Source organism: Pristiophorus japonicus, chromosome 8, assembly GCF_044704955.1.
Source record: "Pristiophorus japonicus isolate sPriJap1 chromosome 8, sPriJap1.hap1, whole genome shotgun sequence".
NCBI lineage: Eukaryota > Metazoa > Chordata > Chondrichthyes > Pristiophoridae > Pristiophorus > Pristiophorus japonicus.
The window spans coordinates 169,357,846-169,370,273 of NC_091984.1; the positions used below are offsets into that span (position 1 = coordinate 169,357,846).

At 49.7% G+C, this 12,428-nt stretch overlaps 1 protein-coding gene across 1 annotated transcript; it reads right to left on the reverse strand.

Moving 5' to 3' along the window:
• Nucleotides 1-1,073: 1,073 nt before the first annotated feature.
• On the reverse strand, nt 1,074-11,572 carry LOC139269220 (fap1 adhesin-like). The gene is made up of 18 exons (XM_070888312.1): nt 10,942-11,572; nt 10,236-10,899; nt 9,698-9,860; nt 9,046-9,346; nt 8,763-8,842; nt 8,039-8,551; nt 6,747-7,942; nt 6,140-6,584; nt 5,670-6,028; nt 5,088-5,270; nt 4,632-4,934; nt 4,230-4,430; nt 4,004-4,142; nt 3,280-3,916; nt 2,449-2,884; nt 1,969-2,391; nt 1,362-1,806; nt 1,074-1,250 (listed from the first exon to the last, which is right to left on the reverse strand). Exons 1-18 carry the CDS (start codon nt 11,570-11,572, stop codon nt 1,074-1,076), a joined length of 7,296 nt encoding a protein of 2,431 aa, XP_070744413.1.
• Between the last annotated feature and the right edge of the window lie 856 nt (nt 11,573-12,428).

The following is a 12,428-nucleotide window of genomic DNA, read 5'->3' on the forward strand; positions in this document are numbered from 1 at the left end:
GAACTGGTCAATACTGACCTCCAGGTACTGATCAATGCTGAGCTCCAGGAACTGGTCAATGCTGAGCTCCAGGAACTGGTCAATTCTGAGCTCCAGGAACTGGTCAATACTGACCTCCAGGAACAGGTCAATTCTGAGCTCCAGGAATTGGTCAATACTGAGCTTCAGGAACTGGTAATGCTGAGCTCCAGGAACTGGTCAATACTGACCTCCAGGAACTGGTCAATGCTGAGCTCCAGGAACTGGTCAATACTGAGCTCCAGGAACTGGTCAATGCTGAGCTCCAGAAACTGGTCAACTCTGAGCTGCAGGTACTGGTCAATGCTGAGCTTCAGGAACTGCTCTGTACTGAGCTCCAGTAACTGGTCAATACTGAGCTTCAGGAACTGGTCAATGCTGAGCTCCAGGAACTGGTCAATACTGACCTCCAGAAACTGGTCAATGCTGAGCTCCAGGAACTGGTCAATGCTGAGCTCCAGGAACTGGTCAATACTGACCTCCAGGAACTAGTCAATGCTGAGCTCCAAGAACTGGTCAATACTGAGCTCCAGGAATTGGTCAATACTGAGCTCCAGGAACTGGTCATTTCGGAGCTCCTGGAACTGGTCAATTCTGAGCTACAGTAACTGGTCAATACTGAGCTCCAGGAACTGTTCAATTCGGAGCTCCAGGAACTGGTCAATTCTGAGCTGCAGGTACTGGTCAATGCTGAGCTCCAGGAACTGGTCAATGCTGAGCTCCAGGAACTGGTCAATACTGACCTCCAGGAACTAGTCAATGCTGAGCTACAACAACTGGTCAATGCTGAGCTCCAGGAACTGGTCAATACTGAGCTCCAGGAACTGGTCAATTCGGAGCTCCTGGAACTGGTCAATTCTGACCTACAGTAACTGGTCAATACTGAGCTTCAGGAACTGGTCAATTCGGAGCTCCTGGAACTGGTCAATGCTGAGCTCCAGGAACTGGTCAATACTGAGCTTCATGAACTGGTCAATTCTGAGCTTCAGGAACTGGTCAATACTGAGCTCCAGGACCTGTTCAATTCGGAGCTCCTGGAACTGGTCAATTCTGAGCTACAGTAACTGGTCAATACTGAGCTTCAGGAACTGGTCAATTCGGAGCTCCTGGAACTGGTCAATACTGAGCTCCAGGAACTGGTCAATGCTGAGCTCCAGGAACTGGTCAATTTTGAGCTCCGGGTACTGTTCAATGCTGAGCTCCAGGAACAGGTCAATACGGAGCTCCAGTAACTAGTCAATACTGAGATCCAGGAACTTGTCAAATCTGAACTCCATGTACTGGTCAATGCTGAGCTCCAGGAACTGGTCAATACAGAACTACAGGAACTGGTCAATACTGACCTCCAGGAACTGGTCAAAGTTGAGCTCCACGAACTGGTCTACACTGACCTCCAGGAACTGGTCAATGCTGAGCTCCAGGAACTGGTCAATACTGACCTCCAGGAACTGGTCAATGCTGAGCATCAGGAACTGGTCAATCCTGAGCTCCAGGAACTGTTCAATACTGACCTCCAGGAACTGGTCAATGCTGAGCTCCAGGACCTGGTCAATACTGAGCTCAAGGAACTGGTCAACACTGACCTCCAGGAACTGATCAACACTGAGCTCCAGGAACTTGTCAATACTCAGCTCCAGGAACTCGTCAATACTGACCTGCATGAACTGGTCAATACTGAGCTCCAGGACCTGGTCAATACTGAGCTCCAGGAACTGGTCAATACTGAGCTCCAGCAACTGGTCAATACTGAGCTCCAGGAAGGAAATGATCAATACTGAGCTCCAGGAACTGGTCAATACGGAGCTCCAGGAATTGGTCAATACTTACCTCCAGGTACTGATCAATGCTGAGCTCCAGGAATTGGTCAGCACTGAGCTCCAGGAACTGGTCAAAACTGACCTTCACTACTGTTCAATACTGAGCTCCAGGAACTGGTCAATACTTACTTACAATAACTGGTCAATGCTGAGCTCCAGGAACTGGTCAATAATGAGCTCCTGCAACTGGCCAAGACTGACCTCGAGGAACTGGTCAGGTCTGAGCTCCAGCAACTGCTCAATTCTGAGCTCCAGGAACTGGTCAATGCTGAGTTCCAGGAACTGGTCAATACTGAGCTCCAGGAACTGGTCAATGCTGAGCTCCAGGAACTGGTCAATACTGAGCTCCAGGAACTGGGAAGCACTGCGCTCCAAAAACTGGTCAATACTGAGCTCCAGGAATCGGTCAGCACTGAGCTCCAGGAACTGGTCAATACTGACCTTCTGGTACTGGTCAGCACTGAGCTCCAGGAACTGGTCAATGCTGAGTTCCAGGAACTGGTCAATTCTGAGCTCCAGGAACTGGTCAATACTGACCTCCAGGAACTGGTCAATACTGACCTCCAGGAACAGGTCAATTCTGAGCTCCCGGAATTGGTCAATACTGAGCTACAGGAACTGGTCAATTCTGAGCTCCAGGAACTGCTCAATGCTGAGCACCAGGAACTGGTCAATGCTGAGCTCCAGGAACTGGTCAATACTGAGCTCCAGGAACTGGTCAATGCTGAGCTCCAGAAACTGGTCAATTCTGAGCTGCAGGTACTGGTCAATGCTGAGCTTCAGGAACTGCTCTGGACTGAGCTCCAGGAACTGGTCAATACTGAGCTTCAGGAACTGGTCAATAATGAGCTTCAGGAACTGGTCAATTCTGAGCTCCAGCGACTGGTCAATACTGACCACCAGTAACTGGTCAGCACTGAAGTCCAGGAACTGGTCAATGCTGAGCTCCAGGAACTGGTCAATACTGAGCTTCAGGAACTGGTCAATTCTGAGCTTCAGGAACTGGTCAATACTGAGCTCCAGAAACGGCTCAATACTGACTTCAGGAACTGGTCAATTCTGAGCTCCAGTTAGTGGTTAATACTGAGCTTCAGGAACTGGCAAATTCGGAGCTCCTGGAACAGGTCAATACTGAGCTCCAGGAACTGGTCAATGCTGAGCTCCAGGAACTGGTCAATTTTGAGCTCCGGGTACTGATCAATGCTGAGCTCCAGGAACAGGTCAATACTGAGCTCCAGTAACTAGTCAATACTGAGATCCAGGAACTTGTCAAATCTGAACTCCATGTTCTGGTCAATGCTGAGCTCCAGGAACTGGTCAATACTGAGCTCCAGGAACTGGTCAATACTGACCTCCAGGAACTGGTCAAAGTTGAGCTCCAGGAACTGGTCAATGCTGAGCTCCAGGAACTGGTCAATTCTGAGCTCCACGAACTGGTCAATACTGAGCTCCAGGAACTGGTCAATACTGTGCTTCAGGAACTGGTCAATACTGACCTCCAGGAACAGGTCAAAGCTAAGCTCCAGGAACTGGTCAATGCTGAGCTCCTTGAACTGGTCAATTCTGAGCTTACGGTACTGGTCAATGCTGAGTTCCAGGAACTGGTCAGTTCTGAGCTCCAGGAACTGGTCAATACTGAGCTCCAGGAACTGGTCAATTCTGAGCTCCAGGAACTGGTTAATATTGAGCTTCGGGATCTGGTCAATTCTGAGCTCCAGGAACCGGTCAATGTTGAGCTCCAGGAACTGGTTAATACTGAGCTCCAGGAACTGGTCAATACTGAGCTCCAGGAACTGGTCAATGCTGAGCTCCAGGAACTGGTCAATACTGAGCTCCAGGAACTGGGAAGCACTGCGTTCCAAGATCTGGTCAATACTGAGCTCCAGGAATTGGTCAGCACTGAGTTCCAGGAACTGGTCAATACTGACCTTCTGGTACTGGTCAGCACTGAGCTCCAGGAACTGGTCAGTGTTGAGCTCCAGGAACTGGTCAATGCTGAGCTCCAAGAGTTGGTCAGTGCTCACCTCCAAGAAATGGTCAATACTGAGCTCCAGGAACTGTTCAACGCTCAGCTCCAGGAACTAGTCAATACTGAGCTGCAGGAACTGGTCAATGCTGACCTCCAAGAACTGGTCAATATTGAGATCCAGGAACTGGTCAATACTGACCTCCAGGAACTGGTCAATACTGACCTCCAGGTACTGGTCAATGCTGAGCTCCAGGAACTGGTCAATGCTGAGCTCCGGGAACAGGTCAATTCTGAGCTCCAGGAACTGGTCAATACTGACCTCCAGGAACAGGTCAATTCTGAGCTCCAGGAATTGGTCAATACTGAGCTTCAGGAACTGGTCAATTCTGAGCTCCAGGAACTGGTCAATGCTGAGCACAAGGAACTGGTCAATGCTGAGCTCCAGGAACTGGTCAATACTGAGCTCCAGGAACTGGTCAATGCTGAGCTCCAGAAACTGGTCAACTCTGAGCTGCAGGTACTGGTCAATGCTGAGCTTCAGGAACTGCTCTGTACTGAGCTCCAGTAACTGGTCAATACTGAGCTTCAGGAACTGGTCAATGCTGAGCTCCAGGAACTGGTCAATACTGACCTCCAGAAACTGGTCAATGCTGAGCTCCAGGAACTGGTCAATGCTGAGCTCCAGGAACTGGTCAATACTGACCTCCAGGAACTGGTCAATGCTGAGCTCCAAGAACTGGTCAATACTGAGCTCCAGGAACTGGTCAATACTGAGCTCCAGGAACTGTTCATTTCGGAGCTCCTGGAACTGGTCAATTCTGAGCTACAGTAACTGGTCAATACTGAGCTTCAGGAACTGGTCAATTCGGAGCTCCTGGAACTGGTCAATGCTGAGCTCCAGGAACTGGTCAATACTGAGCTTCAGGAACTGGTCAATTCTGAGCTTCAGGAACTGGTCAATACTGAGCTCCAGGAACTGTTCAATTCGGAGCTCCTGGAACTGGTCAATTCTGAGCTGCAGGTACTGGTCAATGCTGAGCTTCAGGAACTGCTCTGTACTGAGCTCCAGTAACTGGTCAATACTGAGCTTCAAGAACTGGTCAATGCTGAGCTCCAGGAACTGGTCAATGCTGAGCTCCAGGAACTGGTCAATACTGACCTCCAGGAACTAGTCAATGCTGAGCTCCAAGAACTGGTCAATACTGAGCTCCAGGAACTGGTCAATACTGAGCTCCAGGAACTGGTCAATTCGGAGCTCCTGGAACTGGTCAATTCTGAGCTACAGTAACTGGTCAATACTGAGCTTCAGGAACTGGTCAATTCGGAGCTCCTGGAACTGGTCAATGCTGAGCTCCAGGAACTGGTCAATACTGAGCTTCAGGAACTGGTCAATTCTGAGCTTCAGGAACTGGTCAATACTGAGCTCCAGGAACTGTTCAATTCGGAGCTCCTGGAACTGGTCAATTCTGAGCTACAGTAACTGGTCAATACTGAGCTTCAGGAACTGGTCAATTCGGAGCTCCTGGAACTGGTCAATACTGAGCTCCAGGAACTGGTCAATGCTGAGCTCCAGGAACTGGTCAATTTTGAGCTCCGGGTACTGTTCAATGCTGAGCACCAGGAACAGGTCAATACTGAGCTCCAGTAACTAGTCAATACTGAGATCCAGGAACTTGTCAAATCTGAACTCCATGTACTGGTCAATGCTGAGCTCCAGGAACTGGTCAATACTGAGCTACAGGAACTGGTCAATACTGACCTCCAGGAACTGGTCAAAGTTGAGCTCCACCAACTGGTCAACACTGACCTCCAGGAACTGGTCAATGCTGAGCTCCAGGAACTGGTCAATTTTGAGCTCCGGTTACTGTTCAATGCTGAGCTCCAGGAACTGGTCAATGCTGAGCTCCAAGAACTGGTCAATTCTGAGCTGCAGGAACTGGTCAATACTGAGCTCCAGGAACTGGTCAATGCTGAGCTCCAGAAACTGGTCAATTCTGAGCTGCAGGTACTGGTCAATGCTGAGTTTCAGGAACTGCTCTGTACTGAGCTCCAGGAACTGGTCAATACTGAGCTCCAGGAACTGGTCAATTCGGAGCTCCTGGAACTGGTCAATACTGATCTCCAGGAACTGGTCAATGCTGAGCTCCAGGAACTGGTCAATTTTGAGCTCCGGGTACTGTTCAATTCGGAGCTCCTGGAACTGGTCAATACTGAGCTCCAGTAACTAGTCAATACTGAGATCCAGGAACTTGTCAAATCTGAACTCCATGTACTGGTCAATGCTGAGCTCCAGGAACTGGTCAATACTCAGCTCCAGGAACTGGTCAATACTGACCTCCAGGAACTGGTCAAAGTTGAGCTCCACGAACTGGTCAACACTGATCTCCAGGAACTGGTCAATGCTGAGCTCCAGGAACTGGTCAATACTGACCTCCAGGAACTGGTCAATGCTGAGCATCAGGAACTGGTCAATCCTGAGCTCCAGGAACTGTTCAATACTGACCTCCAGGAACTGGTCAATGCTGAGCTCCAGGACCTGGTCAATACTGAGCTCAAGGAACTGGTCAACACTGACCTCCAGAAACTGATCAACACTGAGCTCCAGGAACTTGTCAATACTCAGCTCCAGGAACTCGTCAATACTGACCTGCATGAACTGGTCAATACTGAGCTGCAGGACCTGGTCAATACTGAGCTCCAGGAACTGGTCAATACTGAGCTCCAGCAACTGGTCAATACTGAGCTCCAGGAAGGAAATGATCAATACTGAGCTCCAGGAACTGGTCAATACGGAGCTCCAGGAATTGGTCAATACTTACCTCCAGGTACTGATCAATGCTGAGCTCCAGGAATTGGTCAGCACTGAGCTCCAGGAACTGGTCAAAACTGACCTTCACTACTGTTCAATACTGAGCTCCAGGAACTGGTCAATACTTACTTACAATAACTGGTCAATGCTGAGCTCCAGGAACTGGTCAATAATGAGCTCCTGCAACTGGCCAAGACTGACCTCGAGGAACTGGTCAGGTCTGAGCTCCAGGAACTGCTCAATTCTGAGCTCCAGGAACTGGTCAATGCTGAGTTCCAGGAACTGGTCAATACTGAGCTCCAGGAACTGGTCAATGCTGAGCTCCAGGAACTGGTCAATACTAAGCTCCAGGAACTGGGAAGCACTGCGCTCCAAGAACTGGTCAATACTTAGCTCCAGGAATTGGTCAGCACTGAGCTCCAGGAACTGGTCAATACTGACCTTCTGGTACTGGTCAGCACTGAGCTCCAGGAACTGGTCAGTGTTGAGCTCCAGGAACTGGTCAATGCTGAGCTCCAAGAACTGGTCAGTGCTCACCTCCAAGAAATGGTCAATACTGAGCTCCAGGAACTGTTCAACGCTCAGCTCCAGGAAATAGTCAATACTGAGCTGCAGGAACTGGTCAATACTGACCTCCAAGAACTGGTCAATATTGAGATCCAGGAACTGGTCAATACTGACCTCCAGGAACTGGTCAATACTGACCTCCAGGAACTGGTCAATACTGAGCTCCAGGAACCTGTCAATGCTGAGGTCCAGGAACTGTTCAATTCTGAGCTCCAGGCACTGGTCAATGCTGAGCTCCAGGAACTGGTCAATGCTGAGCTCCAGGAACTGGTCAATACTGAGCTCCAAGAACTGGTCAATGCTGAGCTCCAGAACCTGGTCAATTCTGAGCTGCAGGTACTGGTCAATGCTGAGCTTCAGGAACTGCTCTGTACTGAGCTCCAGTAACTGGTCAATACTGAGCTTCAGGAACTGGTCAATGCTGAGCTCCAGGAACTGGTCAATACTGACCTCCAGGAACTGATCAATACTGAGCTCCAGGAACTGGTCAATACTGACCTTCAGGAACTGGTCAAAGTTGAGCTCCAGGAACTGGTCAATGCTGAGCTCCAGGAACTGGTCAATTCTGAGCTCCAGGAACTGGTCAATACTGAGCTCCAGGAACTGGTCAATACTGTGCTTCAGGATCTGGTCAATACTGACCTCCAGGAACAGGTCAAAGCTGAGCTCTAGGAACTGGTCAATGCTGAGCTCCTTGAACTGGTCAATTCTGAGCTTACGGTACTGGTCAATGCTGAGTTCCAGGAACTGGTCAGTTCTGAGCTCCAAGAAATGGTCAATACTGAGCACAAGAAACTGTTCAATGCTCAGCTCCAGGAACTAGTCAATACTGAGCTGCAGGAACTGGTCAATACTGACCTCCAAGAACTGGTCAATATTGAGATCCAGGAACTGGTCAATACTGACCTCCAGGAACTGGTCAATACTGAGCTCCAGGAACTGGTCAATACTGAGCTCCAGGAACCTGTCAATGCTGAGCTCCAGGAACTGTTCAATTCTGAGCTCCAGGTACTGGTCAATGCTTAGCTCCAGGAACTGGTCAATGCTGAGCTCCAGGAACTGGTCAATTTTGTGCTCCGGGTAATGTTCAATGCTGAGCTCCAGGAACTGGTCAATGCTGAGCTCCAGGAACTGGTCAATTCTGAGCTCCAGGAACTGGTCAATACTGAGCTCCAGGAACTGGTCAATGCTGAGCTCCAGAAACTGGTCAATTCTGAGCTGCAGGTACTGGTCAATGCTGAGTTTCAGGAACTGCTCTGTACTGAGCTCCAGGAACTGGTCAATACTGAGCTCCAGGAACTGGTCAATTCGGAGCCCCTGGAACTGGTCAATACTGAGCTCCAGGAACTGGTCAATGCTGAGCTCCAGGAACTGGTCAATTTTGAGCTCCGGTTACTGTTCAATGCTGAGCTCCAGGAACTGGTCAATGCTGAGCTCCAAGAACTGGTCAATTCTGAGCTGCAGGAACTGGTCAATACTGAGCTCCAGGAACTGGTCAATGCTGAGCTCCAGGAAGGAAATGATCAATACTGAGCTCCAGGAACTGGTCAATACGGAGCTCCAGGAATTGGTCAAAACTTACCTCCAGATACGGATCAATGCTGAGCTCCAGGAATTGGTCAGCACTGAACTCCAGGAACTGGTCAAAACTGACCTTCACTACTGTTCAATACTGAGCTCCAGGAACTGGTCAATACTTACTTACAATAACTGGTCAATACTGAGCTCCAGGAACTGGTCAATAATGAGCTCCTGCAACTGGCCAAGACTGACCTCGAGGAACTAGTCAGGTCTGAGCTCCAGGAACTGCTCAATTCTGAGCTCCAGGAACTGGTCAATGCTGAGTTCCAGGAACTGGTCAATACTGAGCTCCAGGAACTGGTCAATGCTGAGCTCCAGGAACTGGTCAATACTGAGCTCAAGGAACTGGAAAGCACTTCGCTCCAAGAACTGGTCAATACTGAGCTCCAGTAATTGGTCAGCACTGAGCTCCAGGAACAGGTCAATACTGACCTTCTGGTACTGGTCAGCACTGAGCTCCAGGAACTGGTCAGTGCTGAGCTCCAGGAACTGGTCAATGCGGAGCTCCAAGAACTGGTCAGTCCTCACCTCCAAGAAATGGTCAATACTGAGCTCCAGGAACTGTTCAATGCTCAGCTCCAGGAACTAGTCAATGCTGAGCTCCAGGAGCTGGTCAATGCTGAGCTCCAGGTACTGGTCAATTCTGAGCTCCAGGAACTGGTCAATACTGACCTCCAGGAACAGGTCAATTCTGAGCTCCAGGAATTGGTCAATACTGAGCTTCAGGAACTGGTCAATTCTGAGCTCCAGGAACTGGTCAATGCTGAGCTCCAGGAAGTCGTCAATGTTGAGCTCCAGGAACTGGTCAATACTGAGCTCCAGGAACTGGTCAATACTGAGCTCCAGGAACTAGTCAATACTGAGCTGCAGGCACTGGTCAATACTGACCCCCAAGAACTGGTTAATATTGAGATCCAGGAACTGGTCAATACTGACCTCCAGGAACTGGTCAATACTGAGCTCCAGGAACTGGTCAATACTGAGCTCCAGGAACCTGTCAATGCTGAACTCCAGGAACTGTTCAATTCTGAGCTCCATGTACTGGTCAATGCTGAGCTCCAGGAACTGGTCAATGCTGAGCTCCAGGAACTGGTCAATTCTGAGCTCCAGGAACTGGTCAATACTGACCTCCAGGAACAGGTCAATTCTGAGCTCCAGGAATTGGTCAATACTGAGCTTCAGGAACTGGTCAATTCTGAGCTCCAGGAACTGGTCAATGCTGAGCACCAGGAACTGGTCAATGCTGAGCTCCAGGAACTGGTCAATATTGAGCTCCAGGAACTGGTCAATACTGAGCTCCAGGAACTGGTCAATGCTGAGCTCCAGAAACTGGTCAATTCTGAGCTGCAGGTACTGGTCAATGCTGAGCTTCAGGAACTGCTCTGTACTGAGCTCCAGGAACTGGTCAATACTGAGCTTCAGGAACTGGTCAATAATGAGCTTCAGGAACTGGTCAATGCTGAGCTCCAGGAACTGGTCAATTCTGAGCTCCAGGAACTGGTCAATACTGAGCTCCAGGAACTGGTCAATGCTGAGCTCCAGAAACTGGTCAATTCTGAGCTGCAGGTACTGGTCAATGCTGAGTTTCAGGAACTGCTCTGTACTGAGCTCCAGGAACTGGTCAATACTGAGCTCCAGGAACTGGTCAATTCGGAGCCCCTGGAACTGGTCAATACTGAGCTCCAGGAACTGGTCAATGCTGAGCTCCAGGAACTGGTCAATTTTGAGCTCCGGGTACTGTTCAATGCTGAGCTCCAGGAACTGGTCAATTCTGAGCTCCAGGAACTGGTCAATACTGAGCTCCAGGAACTGGTCAATGCTGAGCTCCAGAAACTGGTCAATTCTGAGCTGCAGGTACTGGTCAATGCTGAGTTTCAGGAACTGCTCTGTACTGAGCTCCAGGAACTGGTCAATACTGACCTCCAGGAACTGGTCAATTCGGAGCTCCTGGAACTGGTCAATACTGATCTCCAGGAACTGGTCAATGCTGAGCTCCAGGAACTGGTCAATTTTGAGCTCCGGGTACTGTTCAATTCGGAGCTCCTGGAACTGGTCAATACTGAGCTCCAGGAACTGGTCAATGCTGAGCTCCAGGAACTGGTCAATTTTGAGCTCCGGGTACTGTTCAATGCTGAGCTCTAGGAACAGGTCAATACTGAGCTCCAGTAACTAGTCAATACTGAGATCCAGGAACTTGTCAAATCTGAACTCCATGTACTGGTCAATGCTGAGCTCCAGGAACTGGTCAATACTCAGCTCCAGAAACTGGTCAATACTGACCTCCAGGAACTGGTCAAAGTTGAGCTCCACGAACTGATCAATACTGAGATCCAGGAACTGGTCAATTCTGAGCTTCAGGAACTGGTCAATTCTGAGCTCCAGGAACTTGTCAATACTGAGCTTCAGGAACTGGTCAATGCTGAGCTCCAGGATCTGGTCAACACTGAGGTCCAGGGACTGGTTAATGCTGAGCTCCAGGACATGGTCAATTCTGTGCTCCAGGTACTGGTCAATGCTGAGCTCCAGGAACTGGTCAATTCTGAGCTCCAGGAACTGGTCAATACTGAACTCCAGGAACTGGTCAATACTGAGCTTCAGGAACTGTTCAATACTGACCTCCAGGAACTGGTCAATGCTGGGCCCCAGGAACTCGTCAATACTGAGCTCCAGGAACTGTTCAATACTGAGCTTCAGGAACTGGTCAATGCTGAGCTCCAGGAACTGGTCAATACTGAGCTTCAGGAACTGGTCAATGCTGAGCTTCAGGAACTGGTCAGCACTGAGCTCCACGAATCCTAAAGAACTGGTCATAGTTGACACTGAAAAACTGGCCACAGATGACCCTGAGGGACTGACCATAATTGACCCTGTGAACTGACCATAATTGAGACCATCACAGAGAATATCAGCCACTCACCACTGTAACTGCAGTCTGTGAGTCAGTACAATGTGGGCATTGGCAGAGGGTCATGTATGTCCCTCTAATCTGTTGATTATATCTCCCACTCCATCTGGTGTGAGAGTGGATGGTTCCTGGACAAAACCAGACATTCTAAGAAGGTCCGTGAGTTTCTTGTGTTGATGCAGCTCACACTCTGCAACATTCTTAGAACATGGGGTAGTCTACTCAGTTATTGACATCCTTTGCTTCACTATCGCCTCTGCCCTGAAATGGGATTCTACACCAAACCCATTGCTGAAAATGGCTCCCTGAATATCTGCTTCCTTTTTCACTCGTTTACCCCCCAGCATCAACTAAGTCCTCTTAACTCTCTATCAGGCCCAGGTCTGTCCCAGCCCAAGTCTGTCCCAGCCCAAGGTGAGTCCAGCCCAGCCCAAGGTGATCCCAGCCCAAGTCTGTCCCAGCCCAAGTCTGTCCCAGCCCAAGGTGAGTCCAGCCCAGCCCAAGTCTGTCCCAGCCCAAGGTGATCCCAGCCCAAGTCTGTCCCAGCCCAAGGTGAGTCCAGCCCAGGTCGATCCCAGCCCAGGTCTGTCCCAGCCCAAGGAGATCCCAGCCCAAGGCTTCTCTGGTGGGGTGATTCCACTGTTTCTGAGGAACAAGGTCTTTACTGGTCATGTGACAACTGGTCATGTCTGAACCTGTCCCTACCCAAAGTCCACAAGCACATTCACATCCAAAAGGATCACAGAGCAACAATGGGAATGT

What these genes read in the sequence shown, in the direction of transcription:
- LOC139269220 (XM_070888312.1), bottom strand. Translation starts at nt 11,572, where the DNA reads ATGACCAGTTCTTTAGGATTCGTGGAGCTCAGTGCTGACCAGTTCCTG. An exon ending in GTATTGACCAGTTCCTGGAG is followed by an intron (nt 3,917 to 4,003) that starts GTCAGTATTGAC and finishes AGTATTGACTAG; the next exon opens with TTCCTGGAGCTGAGCGTTGA. An exon ending in CTCAGCATTGACCAGTTATT is followed by an intron (nt 1,807 to 1,968) that starts GTAAGTAAGTAT and finishes CGTATTGACCAG; the next exon opens with TTCCTGGAGCTCAGTATTGA.